Source organism: Camelus dromedarius, chromosome 2 (assembly GCF_036321535.1).
Source record: "Camelus dromedarius isolate mCamDro1 chromosome 2, mCamDro1.pat, whole genome shotgun sequence".
Classification (NCBI taxonomy): Eukaryota; Metazoa; Chordata; class Mammalia; order Artiodactyla; family Camelidae; genus Camelus; species Camelus dromedarius.
Genome location: NC_087437.1, coordinates 58457013 through 58481821, shown reverse-complemented (window position 1 = coordinate 58481821; position 24809 = coordinate 58457013). Strand labels below are relative to the sequence as shown.

At 40.3% G+C, this 24809-nt stretch overlaps 1 protein-coding gene across 2 annotated transcripts in view; it reads left to right on the top strand.

Annotated features, from left to right (window-relative positions):
• ATP13A4 (ATPase 13A4) overlaps nt 1–22698 on the top strand; it is a 118290-nt gene extending 95592 nt beyond the window's left edge. For both annotated transcript variants that reach the window (XM_031453421.2, XM_031453425.2), the window contains 7 exons: nt 1251–1347; nt 3089–3161; nt 9371–9542; nt 10282–10475; nt 11565–11653; nt 14533–14613; nt 19261–22698. In XM_031453421.2, coding sequence (XP_031309281.2) covers nt 1251–1347; nt 3089–3161; nt 9371–9542; nt 10282–10475; nt 11565–11653; nt 14533–14613; nt 19261–19473 — 919 coding nt within the window. In that variant the 3' untranslated portion in view covers nt 19474–22698. The remainder of the gene's footprint in view (nt 1–1250; nt 1348–3088; nt 3162–9370; nt 9543–10281; nt 10476–11564; nt 11654–14532; nt 14614–19260) is intronic.
• The last annotated feature ends 2111 nt before the right edge of the window (nt 22699–24809 follow it).

The window sequence follows — 24809 nt, the reverse complement described above, 5'->3', positions numbered from 1 at the left end:
TTTTAGAAACAAAAATATTGAGGCTCAGAGAACTTAATTGATGTATCCAAGCTCACAGACATATAGGACTGAAGATTGTATTAGAATTAATTTTGTTCCAATGTGTATTATCTACAAATACCATACTCTTCCCACCACATTAAAATAATGATTTGGCGAGCTCCTCCCTGTTTAAAAATGTATTCCTGTATTCAATAAATATTTATAAAGTAGGGACTTAGTGCCAGGAACTGGGGGAGGCACTGGGGACCCAGAAGCAAATCGATTAAATATGCTTTGATGTCACAAAGCTTTCTGCCGGTAAAGAAGACAGGCGATAAACACATGTACAGAAAAGCAAGGGTAACATAAAAAAGGGGAAGATGGCTTGGGTGGTGGAACTGGCTGCTTCAGACACGTGGTGTGGAGAAGCCTTGCGAAGAGGGTGAGGGAGGAGGAGAAACTACCTTCTAGGCAGAGTAAATGGCAGCAGCAGAGCCCTGATAAGAAGAAGAAGCCTGCTTTGAGGACTGGGATCCGGAATCCCAGGAAATCATTCTGACCAGAAGTAAATTGAAACTCTATTCTTTTCCCAAATGGAAGAGGTGAACGTAGTATTTCATGAGTAATCTGTTTTATGCTTTAAATATATACTATTTACTCAATCAACAGAAACACAAATGAAGATGCTCATTGATTCCAGTCTCTTTAAATTTGATGTATGCCTGATTTGAGTATGCAGATTGTTTTAGTTCGGTTTTAGAAGAAGGTAGGACTGCCAAATGCGATTTGAATGAGATGTTTGCCAAATTCCCGGAGCACCTGGAGCATGAAAATGGCCCCCAAACCTGCAATCTTATTAAAATTCTTCAGTTCACAGATGAAGAAACAGTGACTGAGAGATGGAAAATGACCTTCTAAATCACATTAGTGAGTAGATATGAGCTCTGGGACCAGTTCACAGGTCTCCAGACCTGGAGCTGAAATAGCGCCCACAGAGAGGACAAGAGTGACTCTGACTCTGGGCTCCACTGCTCATCAAAGGCCTGTGGACTTTGGCCTGGAGTTGGTCTTTCTTGAAAATCTGGTGATTTAGCATACTGACCGCTGCCTCCCACTGGCTCAAGGTTTTCTGGTCTGTCAGACAAATGATCGAATAATCAGGCTTTCAACTTTTTTCTCCTGAGCTCAGCTGAACAGCACAGAATAACTGACCTCATTTCTTCCCAGTGCTTTCATTTCATTACTTTCTCATTTCTTTTCTCACACAGGGAAGGACGTGCAGCTCTCGTTACATCATTTTGCATGTTTAAGTACATGGCTCTGTACAGCATGATTCAGTATATCGGTGTTCTGCTGCTCTACTGGGTATGACTTGGGACCTAGCCTCTTGGTTAGTGAAGCCTAAAACAAGTAGCGGTCACTCTCAATTTGCAATGCATCTTAAACAAAGTGCGCAAAGGAGATATTTCGAGCACCAACAGCCCCTCTAAAATGCCCTTTAAAGTTTTTTGAAAGTAAATCAGAAATAGACTGAAGTACTCAGGAAAACTTGTTGGTGTCAACTCTCTGAGTCCCTGACAGAAGCTTTTTATATAGTTGTAGCCTAGGATCAGAACTGAACACAACCTTTCTCTCTCGTTGTTACTTTTGCTTGCCTGGGCTAGGACTCCAGCTTCCCAACCCCAGTGTGGCTCTGCCTTAGCACATCATTCATTAAGGAGATGCTTCTCTGACGGGGGTGCTGCTAACTGTTACATAACTGGCTCTTCCTGGAAAAACAAACCCTGATTCTTAATACTTGCCAATTTCAATGGTATAAATATGCCCACCATGGCTGGTTTCCAGGTATCTCCCTGGTGCCACTGAACATGGAGTTGGGAAGACACGTCCAGTAGTATGCCTTCTATAGTGGTTGCATCATATAGATACAAAAGTTGTAGGTAACCTCAAGACCATAGATAACGGCAAAACAAAATGTAGGAAAATGATGGGGAAATGTGAAGTTTTGAGTATTTATTAACTTTATTTTTTATCACAATTTATATAATGGTAAATTTGTATAATTTAATTTTTTATATTGACTGTGTTTCACAGCCAATTCACAAAACCCCTGAAAATTTAGCAATTGACTCTCATGAACTAGTATAAAGCAGCATATCACTGATTTCCTGAATGTAAGGATTTGAAAATTGGCATATCATACCCCGCAAAGTACACAGATCTTTTGATGGCTTTTTCTATTTAACAAAACAGAAAAGGAAGAAAGATACATGTAGTGTCTGTGAACTTAATCTATGGGCGTCTTCCATTAACTTACACTGAGAAAGGAGATTCCATTTGTGCTGAAGATATCCAGGCTCTTCTCCATGTCTTGCCCTCTTGAAGGTTGAAGGTTTTACTTCTGTTATTTCCAGATTATATAAGTCTTTTACTACTCACTGATGAATAAGCTGGAAAAGAGGAGGCTTTTTATAGAAATATGGCCCTATTTTGGAATCCCAATAACTCATGCTCAAAAGTAGAGTTAAACATGGGTCATCATTAGCTCTTTTACACTAAGGAGTGGTGGAGGAGGGCAAGGAAGCACGTTGCTTAAAATCAGTAAGACCTGAACGTTTTTTCTTTCAAGAATATCAAGGAGCTTTGTTAGGACTTTATAACAACACCAAATAATGCAAATAGTGAGTTCAGTTATTTTCATTTTCCACTGGTGAGATTTAGGTAAGATCACCACACATTTGTCACTTACACTTGGAAACACACCCTTTTTTTTATGCCAGACCAAACCCTAACTTTTCTGCAAACAAGTAGAAAAGAGAGCAGAGATGAATCTGGTAGAATGAGATAGTCCCCTCAATAAGGGATGATATCTATGCTCAAAGGACCAGCCCCAAAAGCACATGGCAGTGGCCCTCCTGGTTAGAGAGGGGTTTGCAGGCTTGTCTTTGATACCCCTGCCAACATGACCAGACCCCTGACCACACCGTCTCCTTGGTAATTTGCTCGGAAATCCTATGTTGCTGTGAGAAAATGAGTGCAATTGATGTCAAAGTTCATCCAGAAGGTCGTAACATTTTTTTTGAACCATTTTCCTTTTTAATTTCAGGAGACAAACAGCCTTTCAAATTACCAGTTTCTGTTCCAGGATCTGGCCATTACAACTCTAATTGGTGTAACAAGTAAGACATTTTTTTAAGCCTTCTTCTCAGAGGTGCTTCCTTCCGCATGCCTCCCTCTGCCCGCCTAGGGTTGTCCATCAGGAGGGGCAGAGCCTGCCACAGTAGTGACTTATTCCCCAAAGTGGTAGAGCGTACAGAGAAAGAGGAAATGGAATCTTCATTTTCATGTGTTGAAAGAGTTAGCAAAGGAGAAGCTGGCTAGCTGTTCTGCTGTTCTCCATAAAATATAGAGCTTCCATAAATGGTCATGAAACATTTAAAATGAAAAAAAAAAGCACCTTGAAAATCAGGAATGCTGACTTCAGTGTGCTTTTAGGTATAGTTATGGTCCAAATGTGCCCAATTTATAGAAGCTAAATGGCTTTTATGTTTCCATGTCCAACCCTAGCCTCTCAGGATTTAGAATAGAGATTAAAGGTAATCTTGCCAATGCGCCACTCCCACTTCCCACCTCTTAACTAATATATGAATTGTCTCTCCAGTTTCCCTGCTATGGGATTTTTTTCCCCAACCCATCCACTAACCGTCATCTTTACCATATTCTTTGCTTTTCTCTCTGTTACATATAAATGCCCGCAGGTCCACTTGTACTTTTAACCCTACCCGATCCTGCTTTCTCAAGGATTGTATTGCTGTAGTAATCTCTTTCTTCACCATCAGCATACAAATATATTTTTGCATTTTCTTTCTTTAAAAGCTTTTCCTCGACCTCAAACCCACCACTAGCTCAAACTTCCCAAATAGTTGTGTATCTCTTCTTTGCCCACTTGCCATCTGTAACTCTATTGTCATTTCATGTCACTCAGCCAGATTCTAACATTCGAGGGCATGAATTTGGATACTGACACTGTGCTGTATTTGGTGGAAGGCAGTGGTATGCCAGAAAATATTTAACAATTGGCTTCCCTCTGTCCCAAATGTTTGTATATGTATGCACATGAGTGTATTATAAGCTTTACTGAAAAGAAAAATATGTAGAGGGCAATTTTCAAATAATAATAAAATAATTGCTTTCTTGCAAATTCCATTCAGCCAACTGATTCTTACAGAACGTTTTCACTGAGTTTTGCCAAACCCCTCTATCCATTGTCAACATATGGTTGCGACTGATGACTGAATCAGTTCTAACGTGAATGTTGGTTGACGTCTTTCTTTACCTGAATGAGCAAAATAACAAAGACTCATGTTGAAACTTTAATCAGTCATCAGTCATATGAGCAACTTATATGCTTATTTGGAAGCTTGGTTCTTGAAAGCTGGAAAAATAGTTCCTCAGTTAAAAATTGTTCTTGATATGATGGCTACGTTACATACATAACATACACTTAAGTTGAATTGTCATTATTAACTGTAAGAACACAGATAATGCTAAAATGTGGTAAAATGGTTAGGATGCTGTCAATTTTGAGTATTTATTACCTTTACTTTTAAGATATTTAATTGCAACTTTATATAATTTTCTTTTAATAACGGCTGTGTTTAATAACTGGCTCACAAACTTAGCAGCGATTGGCCTTTGTGAACCCATATGAGCCAGCTCCAACCACCACTGGCTGGGAGGGTACACAGTACTGACACATTCAGAAGTACCAGTCTTAAGCTGCCTTTTCCACATGCCTCGTGGTCTTGCTTTCACACTATCTCATCTTGTACCTTCTCATCATAATCTTAACCGCTCTCACACCAACTTATCATTTAAAAAAACATGTTCAAAAGCTCTGTTTTCTAAGAACATATTCAAAGAGAACAACTCCTGTCTCTGCTGCCACCTCCCTGACACTGTTGTCTGGTCAAGGCCACCAGGGACTTCCCTGCTGTCAACAGTAATGATCATGTCTCCTTCCTCATTGTGCTGGAATCTCTCAACAGCATTCTCCTTCCTCAAAAGGCTTCTTCTCTTGGCTTTTGTGATGCCAAACACTCCTGAATTATCTAGCCCTTTAATGAATACACCTTCCCCATCTCTGTTGTTGGCCTCTGCTCCTTTGCCTGTGCTCTGACTTTTAGAATGTTCCAGAGCTTGTTCTTTGGTTCTCTTGTCCTTTCCATCTGCACCATCTCCCTAAGTGATTTCAACCAATTCTGTGGCTTTAATGTCATTTATATGCTGATGAATCCCAAATTTATATCTCTAGCCTTAATGTCTATCCTGAGTTCTGGAAATGCAACTACTCAGCATCTAATCTTGGATATTTAACAGGGCAGACATTTAACATGCCCAAGCAATGCTTTACTCTACCGGATTTGATATTCCACAAAATTGTTACGCATTTAATGAGTGTCTAGTTTGTACTATTTACTCTAACAGGCACTTGAAATACATAAATGGGAAAAAATAATTCCTTTCCTGTAGATTTATGTTTATTGCTGGACACTCAATTCTGTTCCTATGTCAGTATCACACTGTTTTGTTTATTATTTTGGAGTGAGTTTGAAATCAAAAAATGTAAGTCCTCCAACATCGTTCCTTTTTATGATTGTTTTGACTATTCAGGGCCCTTTACAATTCTACGTGAATTTGAGAATCAACTTTTCCATTCTGCAAAAAAATGTCATTTGAATTTTGACAAACGTTGCATTGAATCTGAGGATCACTTTGGGTAGTATTGATATCTTAAAATACTGCCTTCCAATCCATGAGCTTTGGATGTATTTCCATTTACTTATGTCTTATTTTAATTTCTTTCAACAAAGTTCTATAATTTTCAGATTTTTCTCCTTTTTGGTTAAATTTACTCCTAGGTATTTTATTCTTTTAGATGCCATTGAAAATAGAATTTTCTTAATTTCCTTTTTAAAATATTCATTGCTAGTGTATAGAAACACAACTGATTTTTATGTGTTGACCTTGTATCCTGCAACATAACTGAAGTCATTTATTACTCCTAGCAGCTGTCTTGTGAATTCCTTGAAATTTCCAATATAAAGGATTTTGTCACTTGTGAATAGAGATCGTTTTCTTTCTTCTACTTGAATGAATGACTTATTTCTTTACCTTCTCTAATTGTGCTAGGCAAAACCTTCAAGGCAGTGTTGAATAACAGTGGTGAAAGTGGGCGTTCTTGTTTTGTTCCTTATCTCAGGAGGAAAGCTTTCAGTCTCTTACCCTTGAGTGTGATGTTAGCTGTAACTTTTTTTAATTATTACATAATATAATCATGGGAATTACATATAACATGCTAAATTTATAACAATCTAGTTCGAATTGGTACCTTAACTTCAGTAGGAGGCAAAAACTCTACCGCTTTATAGCCCTGTCTCCCTTTTTTATGTTGTCACAGGTTACGTCTTTATCTCTTGTGTGCCCAATAACATAAATATAATTATTTTTTATGCATCTGTCTTTTAAATCATGTAGAAATAAAAAGTGGAGTTAAGAAACAAAAATGTAATAATATTTGCTTTTATATTCACCCCAGTAGTTACCTTTACTGGGCAAAATGAGTATGCCAATAAAGAGATAGAAATTATAAAAAAGGATTCTTTTATTTCAGACTTTTTAAATTGAAGTATAGTCAGTTTAAAATGTTGTGTTAATTTCTGGTGTACAGAATAGTGATTCAGTTATACATATATACATATATATTCCTTTTCACATTATTTTTCATTATAGGTTATTACAAGATATTGAATATAGTTCCCTGTGATGTACAGTGAAACCTTGTTGTTTAACTTTTTTTATTCTTATTTTTATTGAACTGTAGTCAGTTTACAATGTTAGTTTCAAGTGCACAGCAAAGTAATTATTTATACATATACATAAATACATACATATATATATGTTTTCAGTTTCTTTTCCATTATGGCTCATTACAAGAAATTGAATATAGTTCCCTGGGTTATACAGTAGTTCCTTAATATTTATCTATTTTATATATAGTAATGTATATCAGTTAATCCCAGACTCCTAATCTGTCCCTTCCCCCTGCCTTTCCCCCCTTGTAACCAGAGCTTGTTTTCCATGTTGGTGAGTCTATTTTGGGCTTGTAAATAAAATTTGTATAATTTTTTCTTTTAGATTCCACATATAAGTGACATCTTATGATATTTGTCTTTCTCTGGCTGATTTACTACATTTAGTGATAATCTCTGTGTCCATCCATGTTACTGCAAATGGCATTATTTCATTCTTTTTTATGGCTGAGTAATATTCCAGTGTGTATATATATATATATATATATATCTTCTTTATCCATTCATCTGTTGATGGACATTTAGGTTGTTTCCATATCTTGGCTATTATTGTAAATAGTGCTGCTGTGAACACCGGGGTGCATGTGTCTTAAAAAAAGATTCTTTAAAAAGAATGTCTTTTGGCTTCTTTTTAAAATTCCTCTCTCTTTGCTGTTATTCTCCTTTTGTTCACACATTATTTTCCTAGTTTCCTTTAGTTCTTTGTCCATGATTTCCTTTAGTTCTTTGAGCATATTTAAGACAGTTTTTTTTTTTTAGAGTCTTCACCCAGTAAGTCCAATGTCTGTGTTTCCTCAGAATTTATTTCTGTCAATTTATTTTATTCCATTCAATGTTATAATGCTGTAACTCTGGAAATCAGATTCTCTCCCTTCCCCAGGGCTTGATATTTGGCTGCTTTTTGAAGACTGTAGTAATCCATTTATTTAGTAACTTTTCTAAACTATTTTTGCAAAGGTCGTATCAGTTGTCATGTGTGGTCACTAAAATCTCTGTTACTTTAGCTTTTGTTCAGCCAATGTTTTGACAGGGATTCCACTGAATTCCAAGAATTTAAAAACAGGAATATAGAAATACCTGTCCCAGTCTTTGCAGATTGGCTCTGTGCCAGGCTCTTCAGCACTTAGCCACGCTTGTGCTGAGTCTAGCGATCATCCAGGGCTGAAAACTTAGGGTCTTTTCTGGTCTTTTCTGAGCCTACATCTTGCCCTGGGCATGCACATGACTTTCTATGTTCCCCAACATACACAGGTACTTTTGAATACAATGATTTTTTAAACAAATGTTCCTTAACTTTTCTACCTAGTCTTCAGATGGTTATTTTATGTCTCAACTGTAGTCTTTAGCTCTAGGCGACTGTGGGTAGTTTGTTAGCCTTACAGTGTTTTCAAGGAATGTATGCTGCTCTTCCACCCGGAGCGAGTTTTGTATTAGGTGACACAGAGGTGAGCACCTTGCACCAGTCCTTCAGGTAGCCCCTAGACAGGATAGGACAGACATACACAATCATTTGTGGATAAAGTCTACTTTTTCCCTTTTGTAACCAGGTACCAGGGTCCCCAACTGGGAATGCAGACACCCATCTTCAAGATTGCCACTGAGCTAAGGAGAGAGAGGGGCTGGGGCAAGTAAAAATGCCACACAGCTTTCCTCTCATTTTTTAAAAGTTTTTAGTTTCATTTTGGGGGGGGGTAATTAAGTTCATTTATTTAATTATGTATTTAATGGAGGTCTTGGGGATTGAACCCAGGACCTCATGCAAGCCAAGCATGTACTCTACCACTTGAGCTACACTCTCCACCCCTATCCTTCCATTTTTAAGTTGTCTTTTTCTTGACTCTGCATTTTGCTTGGTTGCTGTAAATCTGTGTCTGTTTTTCAGAGTTCTGACAAAGTTGATTCTGATTGTTTCTGCATGTTCTTCAGTGTTTCTATAGAAGTATGGGATCTTGGAACTGCCTAATCTACCATTTTGTTGATGTCAATCCTTACTTTGTAATTTTGTATTTGAAAGCATTACTTCTTAGTGACTGCACGTTGTTTCATTGTAGAGGTGTACCATAATTTATTGTAAATGATGCTGTGATGAACATCTTTCTAAATCTGATTTTTTAGCTTAGGAGAAATTTCTGAAAGTGGAATAAATGTGTCAAAAGTTATGAACATTTTTTAGTCTCTTCCTATTTATTGCTTAATTGCCCTGCGGAAGGTATTTTTGTGTCAATTTATGTTTCCACAGGCAATGTATGAGAGTGTTCATTTCATCTGTAATTTAATAGTCTTTCTCTATTTAATAGGGGGAAAGGCATCTTCTGGTTGTTCTATGTCTGCTCTCTTAAGAGTTCCTCATATGGCTTGAGTTTGAATTCATTCATTGCTGTGTTCCCTCGCTTTGTGATGTATTTCAATTTACCAATTTTCTAATATATGTGGGTCCAAGAAGTTACACCATTCTTCTGGTGAAGAATACAACATTTTCCTATTCTCATGTATAAAAGTTTGAATTTATTTTCTAGTGAATTTGAATGGTGCCTATCCCAAGCTGGTGCCTTTCAGACCTGCAGGACGGCTGATCTCCCCACCTCTGCTTCTCTCTGTGATTTTCAACATTCTTCTCAGCCTGGCCATGCACATTGTGGGCTTCATTCTGGTACAGAGGCAGCCTTGGTATTCCATGGAGATGCACAGGTATGATCACAGCCTCGTTTCCAGCTTCTCACATTCTAATTTCTGTCGAACATTGTGCGGCCCATATGATGAGAGGCAAATGGATCTTCATTCTGCCAAAAGCTTTGGCTTCCTTAAGGCCCTTGGCAATTTTCCAGTCATCTTCTCTTCTCTGTAGCACAGTTTGGTGGTGTCATTCATTGACACGTGTCTTTGCTCATCTTGTATGATAATAAACCATGTCCATCTTTTATATCTAGGGTGACCATGCATTATAGTCCGGCTAGGCAGCCCTAGTCTAAGTCTGATATCCCAATGAAATGATTAATTTTTCCCTTTCACATTCACATCTGTGCCTGTTGGATGATAAAATTATACGGTCATTCTGCTTGTAAATGTTCAGAGATCTTAAGCAAACAGAAGGAATAATCATGACTTACTTACGTCTTTTTCTCGCAAATAGCCTTAACACATGATCGGTGCCCAATTTATTGAATATATAACTTGCTGAATTTGTTATCTATCTATCTGTCTATCAATCTATCTATCTATCTTCTATCTTCTGTCTTCTATCATCATCATCATCTGTCTATCTACCCAAAATATAGCTCTATACATGCTGGTTTCTTTCTTCAGTATATTCTTTCTCAAAGTATAGGCAATTATAAAAGCATTGAGGACATGCAGTTGTGTGGATACAAATGCTTCATAAGGACTTGCCATCTCCCTTCTTCATCAGTTTCTTTGGTTTCCTTTTTAGTGCCTGCACGATGCGAAATGAAACCATCTCAAAGTTAACCGTTTCTCCAACTGCTCCAGAAAAGAATGGAAGTAACAGTGACTTCCCAAGTTTTGAGAATACTACTATATGGTTCTTGGGAACAATCAATTGCATCATTGTGGCTCTTGTCTTCTCTAAAGGAAAACCATTCAGGCAGCCCACCTACAGAAACTGTGAGTAGGACTGTACCAGATCAGAGGTGAGAGGTCATCAGAGAGGAGGACAAGCCTGGGTCACTCAAGGAGCACTTTCAGACTTGGTGCATCTAGGGTCTCCTGACTTCCACTCCAGGGCTCTGTAAAAAAAAAAATATATGCAGTCTCATTTCTGGTCCCTTTCTACCTCCTTCAAAGCTGCATTAATACTAGGGCTTCTTAATCCACCTTTTTCCTTCACTCGAAATTTAGGTGTCTTCTCATGGGATCACTCCAGATGAGGAAGACACATTTCTCCACTTTGTCAGTACTTGTCAGAATTCATCTTGGAGGAAGTTGGGAGAAGGGTCACAGTACTCAGTTGGAAGTGTCTCCTGCCGTGTATAAGATGGTCAGGATGGCATTGTGTGGTTGGCAGTTCTGGGAGTGATTCCAGCCTGGAGGAACCTGACTATAGAAGATTATTGAGGCTCTTGGCCAAAGTACCTGTCACCTCGTTACACTCTGGGCTGGGGGTGGAGGTGTGTGTTAGGAGAAGTGGGTGACCTGGTTAGCCTTTGAGACTTTTATTTATATAGCATCGCCATTCCTCTAATTGGGAAAATTTAGAAGAAAAACTTGAAGAATTAATATCATCATAAAAATCTGTTTGGAGAAAGTTATTTTACTCTTCTTCAGATGACGAAGCAGTCGAATGTGACCTTCACACAATTGCAATTTAAACATTTGTTTAATTTCAGCCCTTCTTTTTTCCAGAGAAGGATTTGAGGCAGATGATTTGCATGAAGGAGACCCAGATATTTGGCTATCTCCAAGGCATTTATTGAAAATGTATTTTGCCAATGTTACCCTATATATAGTTCCCATTTTTATTAATTGAAACATATAACATGCATGTCAAAATTTCCACTTACCTCAAGGACAGGCATAGACATTGCAGAGGTGAGACCCATTGCATAGAAATGAGTACTCTTCATCCTTTATGCTGTGTTAGGTGTAGAAATCAAGTAAATTTAATCAGTGTTAATCTAAAATATGTCTATCAATAAGTGTAACACTCTGTACTCAGATTTATCTAAATGATAGTTTGTGTTCTTATTTCCTCAGATATATTTGTCCTTGTACTGGCCATACAGCTGGGTGTGTGTCTATTCATTCTATTTGCTGATTTTCCAGACTTATATAGGCGTTTGGATGTAAGTTTTATTTCTGGGATATGATGAGATTTTGTAGTTATATAACATCCTGACTTCAAAAAGCAAGTCACAATTACAGTTGACATGAATTCTTGACACCAATTACTCTTTTGAGATGATAAGGTTAAAAAGAATGCTGAGTTTATTCATACTTTTTTATTTAAGCTGATCAGGAAATAAAATTCTGTCCAATCTTGACTAAGTATTTCAAATACATTGAACATTTTTCTTTTCAAAGATCCCTGTAAGATTGGAAATTCTATTTATACATCTTCTCTTCCAAATGTGAGAGAATTTTCCTCTAAATGGTTTTGTTTTGAAGCTGTTTAAAACAGTTTTGCCTATAACACTTTTGGGGTTAGTTCTCAAATCTGTATTTACTTTTTTTTTTAACTCTTTAAAAACATGCTTTTCTGTATGTACATAATGTCTATGGAACTTACTTTAAAAGATTCATATTTTGAAACTCATAAACTCCCTTAAATTTTCTAATTTTAAGACAACTTTGAAACTCTGTAAGAGACAGAAATTTTACATATTCAAGCAAGGGGAAATATACATATTTTAATTCCTCTAATCTGTTCTTTTAAATTTGATTTAATCATTGCTAACTACCCTTTAGACCAATAAATGAAGTACAGAAGGGATGATAGGAAAACTGAGCTCTTAGTTCTTTGTGAAGTTGCCTGTCTGCTTCTCCATCTCAAAGACAAGTTTCACATGAAGGCCAAGATCCTGTCTTATTCCTTCTTGTATTACCAGTGCCTGTCATAGTGAACGGCACATAAAGACAGTGACTGACTCATCATTGCACATCAGCTTCCTAAATGTAGACAAGCATTTGGACTACATAGTGCATTCCAAACCAGCAGCACCTTCACAAACCCATGGTGAAGTTTGACATCCAAACTGATATCTACATTCAGTTTTTCATTTTTGTAATTGTATTGCTGTGATTAACAGTGTAGTTGTATTCGTGAATTAGATTAAGTACTCATGGAGATAAAAAGAATCTTTGCCCACTAGTCTTCTAAATGAATTAAAACTTCTTAGTCCTGCCAAAGTTAAGGTTAAGACATGTTGGATTTAGTTACACTCTTTAATAGAGAAGACTCCTACAGGAGAGCTGGGTCCTCTGTTATAACAAAATAAGGAACATATTTGGTGTGGAGGGAACTGATGTGTGGAGTCATTGTCAGCATGACTTCAAAAGATTCTGCAAAGACTTATTGCTTACCTTAAAAATAGTTACTTTTCTTATTATTACATAAAATTATGAGTGCATTTAGAACATGTAAATATGCAGGCAAGGAAAATGATAACATTATTGACTATAACCTTTGATGTTTGAAAATTCATGTATTATAAATGTTCCTTTGATTTATGACGTCTAGTTATTTTAAATGGGATCATGCTACTTTGCAGCCTAGTTATTGCTCACTTAAAAAGTGCATGAATTTTTTCAAATAGAGAAAACGTTCACATGATTTTAAATTCTAAAGTTAGAGAAGTTATGTTGTGAGAACCTCCCTCCCATCCTTGTTCCCCAACTCCAAGTTCCCCTCTCTAGAGACAACTGATAACCCCAATTTATTTTACACACTTTTAGAGATACGTTATACTTATGTGTGAATATATTCCTTATATGTATTTTCTGCCACATTTTTACCCAAATAGTAGGAAACTATTACATTTGTCCAAGTCTTTTGAGATGGAGATGTTGTTGTGAGGTGTAAGACAGGTATTGGAGGAATTATCTATGGGGGGAAAAGGTTAGGAGGCCAGAGGAGGTGGGGAGGGCACCACATTAGGAAGTGGGTCTGACCCTTGTGAAGGACAGAGGGCAAGAAGGAGGACTGCGTGAGCAGCTTCGGACTGCCACGCAAGTCCAAGGAAGTCAAGGCCAAAGTTGCCCATCAGAGGTGTCTAGTGTTCCACAAGAATGTGTGTGATTAGAAGCCCTGCTTTCCTCGGTTATTAGCTATGAGGGGCCCAGGGGAAGTGTGGCCTTAAGGTGAATGTGGTGGTAGAGTCTGAGCATAGCCTTTGGAGTTTCAGCCCTTTGGTTGATCCTCTCAGCATAGAGTTGTAACAGTTTTTACTCCCACTGATGTATAAGGCAATACATGAGGCAGTGCCAGGTACAAAAAAAGTGCTCCTGGCTTCGTTTCACTCATTCATCCATTCAATTATACATGTATATCATATATATCACATGCCTGGGGAGGGATCAGGGAAGATACAGAGAAAGTGGGGAAAGAGACAGGTCGTGACAGCTGAATTCAGCCCTGATTGCTCCACTGGCAAGTGCCCTTACGATGGCACAGCTTGGGCAGCTGTATGCACAGCCCTGGGGGTTAAGCCCTGACCCAGGGCTCAAAAGCAGGGTTCAGCTGAAGGGAGATGTGGCACCAGAGGGAAGAGGGCAATGCTGCCCAGTGTGGAGGTTTGACACATGTACCCTCAGAGCTTCCTGGGGAGAGAGCCACAGTCCTGTATTCCCTCATAAGAAAACAAGGCAAGCAAACAAAAAGCCACTTTTACTTTTTTTTTTATTGCAAAGTGACCAAATTATTTTAGAAAATTTTGAAGTTACGAAGGAAAAAGAAAGAAAGGAAGATAAAAGAAAGCTACAGTGTCCCCAAATCATCGCAACCATTGAATGTAATCCTTCCACATTTTCTGTGCAGTCATGCATAGAAAACTTACATGTATGAAGTATGTATCTGTGTCTCAAGGTAACACATACCTACACATACATGATGTGTCTATTACACCAGTAATTTATAACCTATGAAAATGCACATCGTGAATGCATGAACATTTTTGCAGCATCATCTGTGTCTTCAGACTGACTGTGCTTCTCCGTTTCCCACCAGCTGCTCTGCACGCCTGCCCTGTGGAGGGTCTACATCATCATTATGCTCAGCTCCAATTTCATTGTGTCCCTTATTGTGGAGGTAAGTGTCCTCAGTTTGCTGAACACACTGGTTGGGGCGGTGGAGCCGTTCTTTGGGAGTCTGGAGAAGGAAGAGGTTTAGCTGAGGAGGATCAACAGTGCAAGGTGCTCCCTTCCTTGGCAACATGAGCAACGATGTTTCTCTCTGATGAATTCCAAGCAAGGCATTAGTTTTCTTATCTGAGAAGTGGAGCTGGGGAGAATGGAACAAGGTCCTATTTTTTTTCTGTAATTCACAAATAAAGACTCAACTCAATTTATTTTTTTGAAATTGAGGTGTGATTTGCATACTATAACATTCACCTTTTGAAAGTATCCAATTCAGTCATTTTTAGTATGTTTGCTGAGTGTGCAACCACCACCACTAATTCCAGAACATTCTCATCTCCCTGAAAGAAACCCTGTACCCATTAGCAGTTGCTCCTTATTTCCCTTTCTTCCTCCTTCATCCCATAGCAACCATTAATCTATTTTCTGTCCCTATGGATTTGCCTATTCTGGGCATTCCATATAAAGGGGATCATACAGTAGATGGCCTTTTGTGTGTGGCTTCTTGCACTTAACAACTTGTATCATTTTCACTTTACAGATGGGAAATGAGATTCATAGTGTGCTTTTCCCAACGTTTATTCTTTATGCTCCATTTCCTCAGTAAAACGAACTTGTATTTCTCCTTTCCCTCGTTGCGTGGTTCACTCTCTCCTCCTTCAGTGCTGTTAGATACAATCTCCATTTCTTTAAGCCCACTCTTGGGGGCGGGGTGTCCCAGAAAAGGCATCCGTTTCGTGGGAGAGATGAACTAGAAGACTGCACCTGTCCCTGTTCCTGCTCTCAGCTACAAGCCTAGGCTTGTTCCAGTGAGGGGCGACTCATGGGGAGCTGAGAGCTCCTGGAGGCTGACTTCCCTGCGGTATTTTATAGGCAGAAGCTCAAGGAACCTTCCTTACTAAGCAGGGTAAAGGTTGCACAGGAGCTGGTGGCAGAACAGGACAGAATTAGGATAAGGAGCATCTCACTTCTAAGGGCTTCTCAAACCACAGTGGGTATCAGAACCCCTGGAGGGCTTGTTAAAACACAGATTGTCCAGCCCTGCCCCAGCATTTCTGATTCAGTAGGTCTGTAGTTGACACAAGCTTTTGTTTCTAATATGTTACCTGGTGATTCTGAAGCAGCTGACTCCGGGACCACACTGAGAAGTTCTATGCTAAACCATATGCTCTCCAAAGAAACCAAATTAATAATAGAGCATCACCATGGGAGTCCTTTATGGAGTTGCAGGAAGATGATCCTCGTCCTTTATGGGATAACCTTATGTACATATCTTGTCGCTGTCCATAGTCACATCATTTCCTGTCTAGACCATCTTTCTCCATTTCTGCATACTGAAATGCCATTCCACCCTCTATGGCACAGCTGTGGCATTATCCTGTTCATGAATTTTTCCTGATGCCTGAATCAGTTAGGCAAGTAACTAAGTTCAGTTAACAGTGGCTTAAACAATAAAGATATTTATTGACTCACTTAACAAGAAGATTGGAGGTGAGTGGCTTCAGGTCTAGTTTAGTGACTCTGTGGCATCCTTGGGGATCCACGTTCTTCCACCATTCTTCTGTGTCACCATCCTTAGAGGCTGACCTTTTGTGTTGGTGGTTGTTGCTTATGGTACCCAGCTAGCTCCCATTCTGTTTTCCCATTCTGGGCATTCTGTTTTCAGTGCAGGAAAAAATATGGAAGATGAGGCACCAGCAAGCTTTTTCCCCTCAAGTATAAACTTTTTATCAGACAGCAGAAAAAATGTCTCACAGCCCACCAACAGGTTTCCTCTTATGTCTCATTGCTGAGGACTTTATCTCATCTTCATCTTTAGAAGAAAAGTATTCTGGGGAAGTGGATCTATGCCAAAAAGTTAGACAGATTGGCTCAGACTGTTTATGATTTTTTTGTTTTCTTTTTAGGTGGGCAGGGAAAAGCTGAGAGGAATGGGCTGTAGGGTAATCAAGCAGCAAAGTCTGCCGTAATCCCCCAGCAGGAAGCCATTCTACTGTCAGTATATTTGCAGTTAAGAGTATACACTGGGGAGTAGTCTACCTGGGTGTGAGTCCTGGCTCCACCCTTTCCTGCTATCTGACTTTGGTTAAAGTTACTACACTTCTCTGCATCTCTGTTTCCTCATCTGTAAAATGATGATAATAATGGTACCTTATCTCATAGGGTTACTGCGACCATGAAATGTGAACAGTGAAAAGCACAGTGCTTAGTAAATATCAGCTATCATTTTTATATTATCTCTTGTGGTACTTACCATTCCTTACTTTGTATCTCTCAATCATTTTCTCATTCACTTTTTCCACAAGCACTTGTCGAACACGTGCTATGTCCTAGGGCATGATGTGAAAGGGAGAATGGCAGAGGGGTAGAGCTCACAATCACAATCTACAGGGAGAAAGAGGACAAACATTATCATTATTTGGGTATAAATTTCTTCACTTGCCATTAAACTATGGTGGCAAAAAGTCATCTCGGTAGCCATAGCACCTGAAACCCTGCTTTATTCTCATAGGAGCTGGGTAAAGGCTTATTCAATTGTTAAATGTAAGAAGTGAGCCTGCCCACCCCCAGCAGATGGAGAGGGTAGTTTGATACTCATGAAACAGGTTTGAGTGAGACCTTATCCTTACTTTGCTGAGTCTCATAATCTAACCTCCTGCTAACAGGCAGGGGAGCTAACGTGGATAGCTTTAACCCCTCTCTTTTTATTACTTATGTGTTTATTCATATACGTAAGAATTACTTGAACAGCCAATCAGAAGAGCTTGTATAATGAAGTTTTCGTTTGTTTATTTTAAGAAGTGGTATCTCATCAAGGCATTCCTTTTTGTTTCTAGTTCTGCATTTAATGTACAATGTAGAGTGACAGGGCAGATCATCGCTCAGTGGTTTCCTTGTAGGGCAACAAAGCAATACAGATCATCCTACTTCTAGAACTGTAGAAAAGCTCAGGACATGGTATAGAGCACTCAAATCTTTCTCTGTGTGTATGTTCATCTGTTTTGTCTAAATCCTGCTAAGATTTCCTGGAGGTGAGTTAGATTTTAAAACCTTTCATTGGATACCTATGATCCTCCTTATGCCAGCTCTAAGGAGAACTATTGTTCTTCTGTTAATTAAGGACAAATAATCTTGCTGTGGGAAAGTGGAGTAACAGGTCTGGCAAGGTGATCCCTGAGGTTGGCAAGATGCAGATGAGATGGCTGTGTGGACGTTTAACAGCCTGTCAGCAGATGATCAGTTTTTAGAGGAATATTCAGGTTAGTTGTTCTCTGTCATTTCCATGGGCAGCAGATTCAGATGTCAAAGAGGGGTGGATTTTAGGAAACTATTATCTCTAGCAAAGTTCCCTGTAGAATCCTACAGAATTAACTCAGTTTAGCAAAGACACCACTGATAGACACCAGAACCAGTTCCAATCCTGCGGGACGCTCGGTTCCCCATGTTTTCCTCTTCATTTCTTTCCTGATCACTTCTAAGATGGTCAACCTCTCTGACCACATATGATTTTTAAAAAAATGAAATTAACATGATAACCTCTCATGCACTCTGTTTTACAAGTTATAACTTGGGCTCTATTCGAGGCTCAGTCTAACTCATGACATAAATGGCAGTCCAAAATGTTTCCAAAGAGACTTAACTTTTGTAATCTTAAAAAAACACATTGCAGTGAAATATTTGTAAGTGAAGATTGAAGGCTTATGTGAATAAGGCCAGAACGCACAGCCATTTGTTAAAGGAATAGTTCAGAAGAATGGTAAAGGGAGGCAGCTATGCCAAGCCATGCCCTGCATTGTGAGGGAAGGTGTTTAACCTTTAGGACAAATGTAAGAGGAAGGAATTATTATTTCTAATCACTAAGGCTCAGATGGGGTAATTAATTTACCCATAGTAGGTGTCAGAGCTGGGACTCAAACCCAGATCTGCCCAATTCCAAGACTGAGGCCCACATTCCAATTTTATCCACCTGTGTTCATGACTGTGCAGCTCGAGTACACCCAAGCCACATCATATAAGTGGCACATCTTTCTATAGGGATAGTACCATTTGGTAGTAAGTAATTTTAAATGTCATTTACATTAATAATTTTTTTTCCTTTTTTCTAGTTTGTTTCTTTTCTTTTGCGGGGGGTAATTAGGTTTATTTATTTATTTATTCATTAGTTTTTAATGGAGGTACTGGGGATCGAACCCAGGACCTCATGCATGTTAGGCATGTACACTACCACTGAGCTATACCCTTTCCCCCACCAAATGTGGAGGTAGTAAGGAGTGGACTGCAGAATTTGGATGCTTTTAAGTTTAATTTACATATGAGATTCAGAAGAAATTTCATCCTGGAGGCAGACTACTTCAAGCTATGTTTCTGGATTCTTGAAAATATGTACCTCTCTCTTCTCCCCAAAGAGTTTCTTAAGTGAAAAAGTTTGAGAGGCCATGATCTATTGCTTGGAACCACCTTGGATCTGTCGGAGGCTCAAGTTCTTTGTCAAGCTGGCTTGAAGCAGCCAGTGCAGTGGTGCCTCATGAGGGTCTACGGAAGGCTGTACTCTGGAAAGACTTAGTTTCTGACTGTAAAGAGTAACTCTTTTCTTTTTCAGGAGGCCATTATTGAAAATAGAGCCCTGTGGATGATAATCAAAAGATGTTTTGGCTATCAATCAAAAAGCCAGTATCGGGTATGGCAGAGAGCCCTGGCAGATGACCCCAGTTGGCCCCCGATAAACCAGACCTCCTACTCTGACATGCCCAGATGTGGCAGGGGTGTGTCTTACAGCAACCCGGTGTTTGAGAGCAACGAGGAACAGCTGTGAAGGCAATGTGATATCCAAGGTTATATAGCATAGAAACGATGACTAAAGGGACCGTTTTCAGTGATTTTTAAGCAATGAGACTCTTAGAACATTCAGCTGGAGTTTTGGGAATTAAAAACTTCCCCAAGCATGGTGACAAATTAAAATCTTTTTGGTAAAATACTTTCTACGGAGCAGAACACTGCCCTCGGAGAGTGTTTTCTCTTGGCTTCTGAAAGTACTAGAGGTGTTCAGTGAATCAAGAATGTCCCAGGGATGGCAATGAGCCAAGAGATTGGGAGGCTGAAGGAGGAGCGTAGGTAATCTTTCTTCTTAGATAACGTATTTGTTAAATGAGTTGAGGGTATATAGCATAGAACTGTAACATGTTAAAGATCATTTTTTGAATTCTTATTTCATTGATGGAAAAACAAACACACAAGAACCATTATACCGATCTTCACTGCCTGGTTTCCTTCTCTTTGTGGTGCTTTTCAGATCTGAGATGTTTCCTTCTATTTCTGGACTTCTGCGTATTGGTCAGGATAGGCTAAGTGGATGCTGCAATAATAGGCAACTCCGGGATCTCAGTGCCTTAACATTCGAGAGTTTCTTTCTTGGTCCAGGTGACTCTTTAGAATAGCTCTCCTTGAAGTGGTGACGGCTCCAGCCTGATGGCTCCACCAACTCAATACAAGGACTCCTCGTGTGCCGTGAGAGGGGGAGGAAGATGGGGGTTCTTCACTGCCTCAGCCCAAAGTAGCCCATATCGCTTCCATCACTCACACCCCATTAACCAGGGATTTGGCAAAGGAGCTGGGAAGTACTGTCTTTACTAGGGCTGGCTTCATGGGCATGTGATCTGGCAGTCATACAGGGCCTCCTGCTCAAAAGGGCCCCATACTTGGTTTAATACTCTGCTGTTGCCATCTTTAAACTCTTGATTTTTGAGTAAGGGTCCCCGCACTTTTGCTTTGCATCGGGCCCCACCAGTTGTGTAGTTGGTCTGGTTTGTATTCCTGGGAAAGAAAGGAAAGCAGCACATATCAAAGAGCACGAATACCACCCACTAAACTCTGTCTCCTGACCCTGTGAACTTCTGTGTCCTAGGACCCCTCGTCTCACATGCACAACTCCCAGAATTTCCACCCCTCTGCTCTGTTATTTTTGAGAAAAGTTAATCTCATGCATCAACATTCCACATTACCATTAACATATGTCCTCCTGCAATCTACACATTTCTCAAGTTTGAGGCTTTAGTTTTCAGAAAACAAAAATCTCCCTTATCTTCTCACGACTACAATTTGGTTATATTGGATTCATTCAACATGGACAGCACCCAGGTTTCTGGAAGCTCAGCAGGCAACACTGAATTCTAGAAAACCAGCCACAAATAGTATTTGAAAGCTAAAGCAAACTTTTCATGTTCTGGGCAGGGAGTGAGTCCCTGACTGGCTTTGCTACTTACCAAGAGCATCTGGAAGCTTCCCCTTCCCCGGCTGAACTCCTGAGCATGGCCGGTAATTCTGGGGACATGGTGTTTCTCAGCCGCAAAGTTACCTGGTTGCTTCTGGTTTTAAAATAGGGTGTGAAGAATCATTAAAACAGAATGCAGACTCTGTCTTCCTTGGTACAGAAAGAAATGTTTCCTTCTACAAAGTCAGCCTGAGTGGTGAGATGGCAGTTCTATATGTCTCTTCCTAAAACTGATAGTTTTTTTCCTTTTTCAAATATTGTGGGCGGGGACAAGCTACAGTCTACTGATGAGCAAGAGTAGGGTGCTCCGGTCATACTTTGAGGAGCCCCTCACCTAATGCTGTCACCTCTAGCCATCTGAATTGTGATATTCTTCCAGGACTCAGACAAGGAAGGGCTTACCATCCCCACCTTGCAGGTGAGAAAGCTGGGATGCACGGAGAAGAGAGCACACCCAGAGTACAGACACAGCTCTTCTGAGTGAACCTTCTGTTACTTCCAAATACCTCCTAATTACTGAGCTCCAGCAGGGCAGGGTGCATGGCATGACCTCGCCGTCAAACAAAGAGTGAATTTCTTATTTGCCAGGTGCAAGGAGGCGAGCCTTTGCACATACCAGGGCCTTCTGTTTAAATGAATGCCAGGAAGCCTGCCAGGCTGGGGCTGGAGGTGTGTTCAGAACAAAACAAAACCCTGAACCACAGGGCTTTGTCTGTTTGTTTTTCTGAAACTCGGTGTTGCTTTTGTCTTGACCCAAAGTGATTCCACCCTCAGAGAGTCAGACACAGCTGGTGAGGAATAGGGATGGAGGACTCTGGTTCCTCACTGGCCAACCAGCCCTAGAATCTTTGCAAAAGGGACTCCTTCTAAAGATGGTTCTTGAGACTAACTACATCTCAGATGCAGTAAGGGAAAGAGCAGGAAGTGTTCAGCTTGGGAAAATGGGCGTTCACGGCACGGGAGAATTGTATTCAAATACTTGAAGAGATTACCTTGAGGACAAAAGCACTGACCTGGACTGAGTGTCACCACCTGTGGGTGAAGAGCAGGCTGGGAAGCACTTCAGGTCAGCACGGCCAGAGGAGGAAGCCTGCGACCTCACGAGGTGTGAGCTCCGTGACGTTGGTGGTTCCAGTGGATATTCAAAGACTAATTAGCAAAGGAGGTCAAGTATCGGATGAAACTCAGTTACCTGCGGGGCTCCCTTCAGGCTTGATATGCCCAGTGTGTCATTCTCAGGCTGCTGTGGGAACCCTTGGCTACTGCTGCCCACACGGAACATGAGGCTGAGCCTGTGGGAAGCGGGGCTGGGGAGGTCCCATGGTGTGACCTGACCGCTCTGTACCTTGGAGGGTGGCTTCTGATGGGAACAGGAACCTGGAAAAGAGGTGCACAGTGAGGGGTCCTGACTGCCAAATTAACAGCAGGGAGATACTTCTGATGTGTGTATTTTCTTAGAAAATGATGTTTGAAATTTTTGAGGACAAGAAGCACTCTCCCACAAGAGTGCTCCAAACTCAAAGGCTGAACTACCTGTGCCCAGTATCTTTCCTGACCAGGACTTGGAGGAGAAAAGGACACAGCCACCTGGTCCAAATCATTTGAGAGAGTCCCCTGTATGTTCACTCCAAGGCATGCAGCTCTTACCTGCAGAGAAGAACCGGGACTCCCGGCTCGCCTCACTAAATATGTGATGATGGAAATAGAGACTGGAAATACGCCTGTTCCATCTGTGTCCTTATGTGCTCGCAGAAGTGTGCATTACACACACACACAGATGTGACACCTGGAAAAAGTGATTATTTATTCAGAGCCTTGTATGTAGTGTATGCTATAATAAATTATTCTGTACAAAAGAGACAAGTAAAATCTATCATTCTGTTGTTCTAAAATCAGTCTCTCTCTCTCTCTCTCCAGTGAAGTCTTTCACTCTGGCTAAAAAAATGACATGATCTCCACCAATAATGTCGAGATAAAGCAACAGCTTTACGAAGTCCCAGGGACTCCTAACCCTGCGGGGCTGTGACCCCCAGCTTTGTACACAGGGTGCCATGGTCTGAGGAATACTTTCATCTTCATTCTTCCATTTAAGCCTCGTAACAATCTTAGGAGGAAGTCAGGGCAAGGATTACTATCCTCCTTTTCACAAGGTATCAGATCCTCCAAAGGCTGAGTGACTTGTCCGAGGGCACACAGCTCATAAGAAGAGGAGCTAGAGCTGGATTCAGACCCAGGACCTCTGCCTGTGAATTCCCTGCTGTGTCCGTTTTCCACATTGTTTTCTGCAGGATGAAATGTTTGTGGCACCACCACATGGGAAGGCAGGTGAGGCAGCTTTCCGGTGGGTTGCCATCACGATCACGCTTTCCTCCAAAAAGACCTTTTATCTTTCCTAGAATTTCTCTTGAACCCAACCATCAATCACAGGAAAAGTCACCTCCCGCAGCTGAGAGAGTAAAATCATAAAACTAGAGCCCTGTGAGCTTATTTCACGAGATCACATAAAGGTCTGGTTTTTGCCTTCAGCCTCCAGAAGCAGAAACCTGTATCTCCGCTTGAACTTTGCTCACCTCCTGTTTTGTACAGCATTTTAGGGTCATACAGATTTTCTCTTGGCTTTGTACCATACTCACTTTTTAAAAATATATGTTATTTGTATCACTTTATTTTTTATTGAAGTGTAGTTGATTTACAATGTTAGTTTCAGGTGTACAACAAAGGGATTCAGTTATACATATACATAGATATATATTTTCTTTTCAGATTCTTTTCCATTATATGTTATTACATAAAATTGAATGTAGTTCTCTGTGCTATACAGTAGGTCCTTGCTGTTTATTTATTTTATATACAGTAATGTGTGTCTGTTAATCCCCACCCCCTAATTTATCCCTCCCTGCCATTTCCCCTTTGGTAACCATAGTTCGTTTTCTATGTCTGTCCATGCCATGATTACTTCTTCATGCTTAAAAAAAAAAAAAAAACACAAAAACTTGAAAATTGCTGCTGCACAACATTGTCTGCCCTTTGGTTTCCATTAGGCTTCTTAAAATGACCCTTTAAACTTTATCAACAAAATTACCTCTCCTTGGAGGCATTGAGAAAATCTTAGGATGAGTCACACTGGCTTTCCCAAACACACCAAGCTTGTTCCTTCCTCAGGAGGACTGCTGTGGCCATCCTTTCTGCCCTGAATGCTTCCCCACCCCCACCGGCTCCCACCCTCCTGGCTGACTCCTCCTTCAGGTTTCAACTCATTCATCACGTCCTCAAAGAAGCCTGCCCTGCCCTAACCACTTCATCTAAGGGTGTCCTCACCCCACTAGCTTGGCTTGTTTTTTACGTAATACTTATGCAAACCCTTCAGGAGACCGAGGTGGAAACAATGCCATTTGTTCAAGATCATCCACCTGCAAAATGGGAGACCTGGGTAGAAAATCCAGGTCTACTGATTTCCAAACCCAAGTCTTTTATGTTCTTCGCCCCCAGCCAGATCCTGCTAATCCCATCAGCCCATCCACTGAGGAAAAGAATGTAACATGTTGCACAGCAATGCCCGTGGTTGAATGAAGAGACTTCTAGGGGTTATCCAGACCCTTCCAGCTCTGTTTCCTTTGCTGTCTCCTCCAGACTGTCTCTCCTTAGTGTTTCAACTCCATGAAAAATCTGATAAAGCCCTAGTCTGTGATAAAGGCTGCACACATATTGACTAAGGAAACTGTTGCGTTTCAAGTCGTGGGTGAGGGTGACTAGGCTGCTGGAAGGTCTCATATACGTTGCATGTATTATGCACTGCACAACTCAGCGGGGCACCATTCGTTTCACACTGTGTTGCAGGTCAAAAATGGTGGCTGTATGTGGTATCAAGAAAGCTTTGTGGC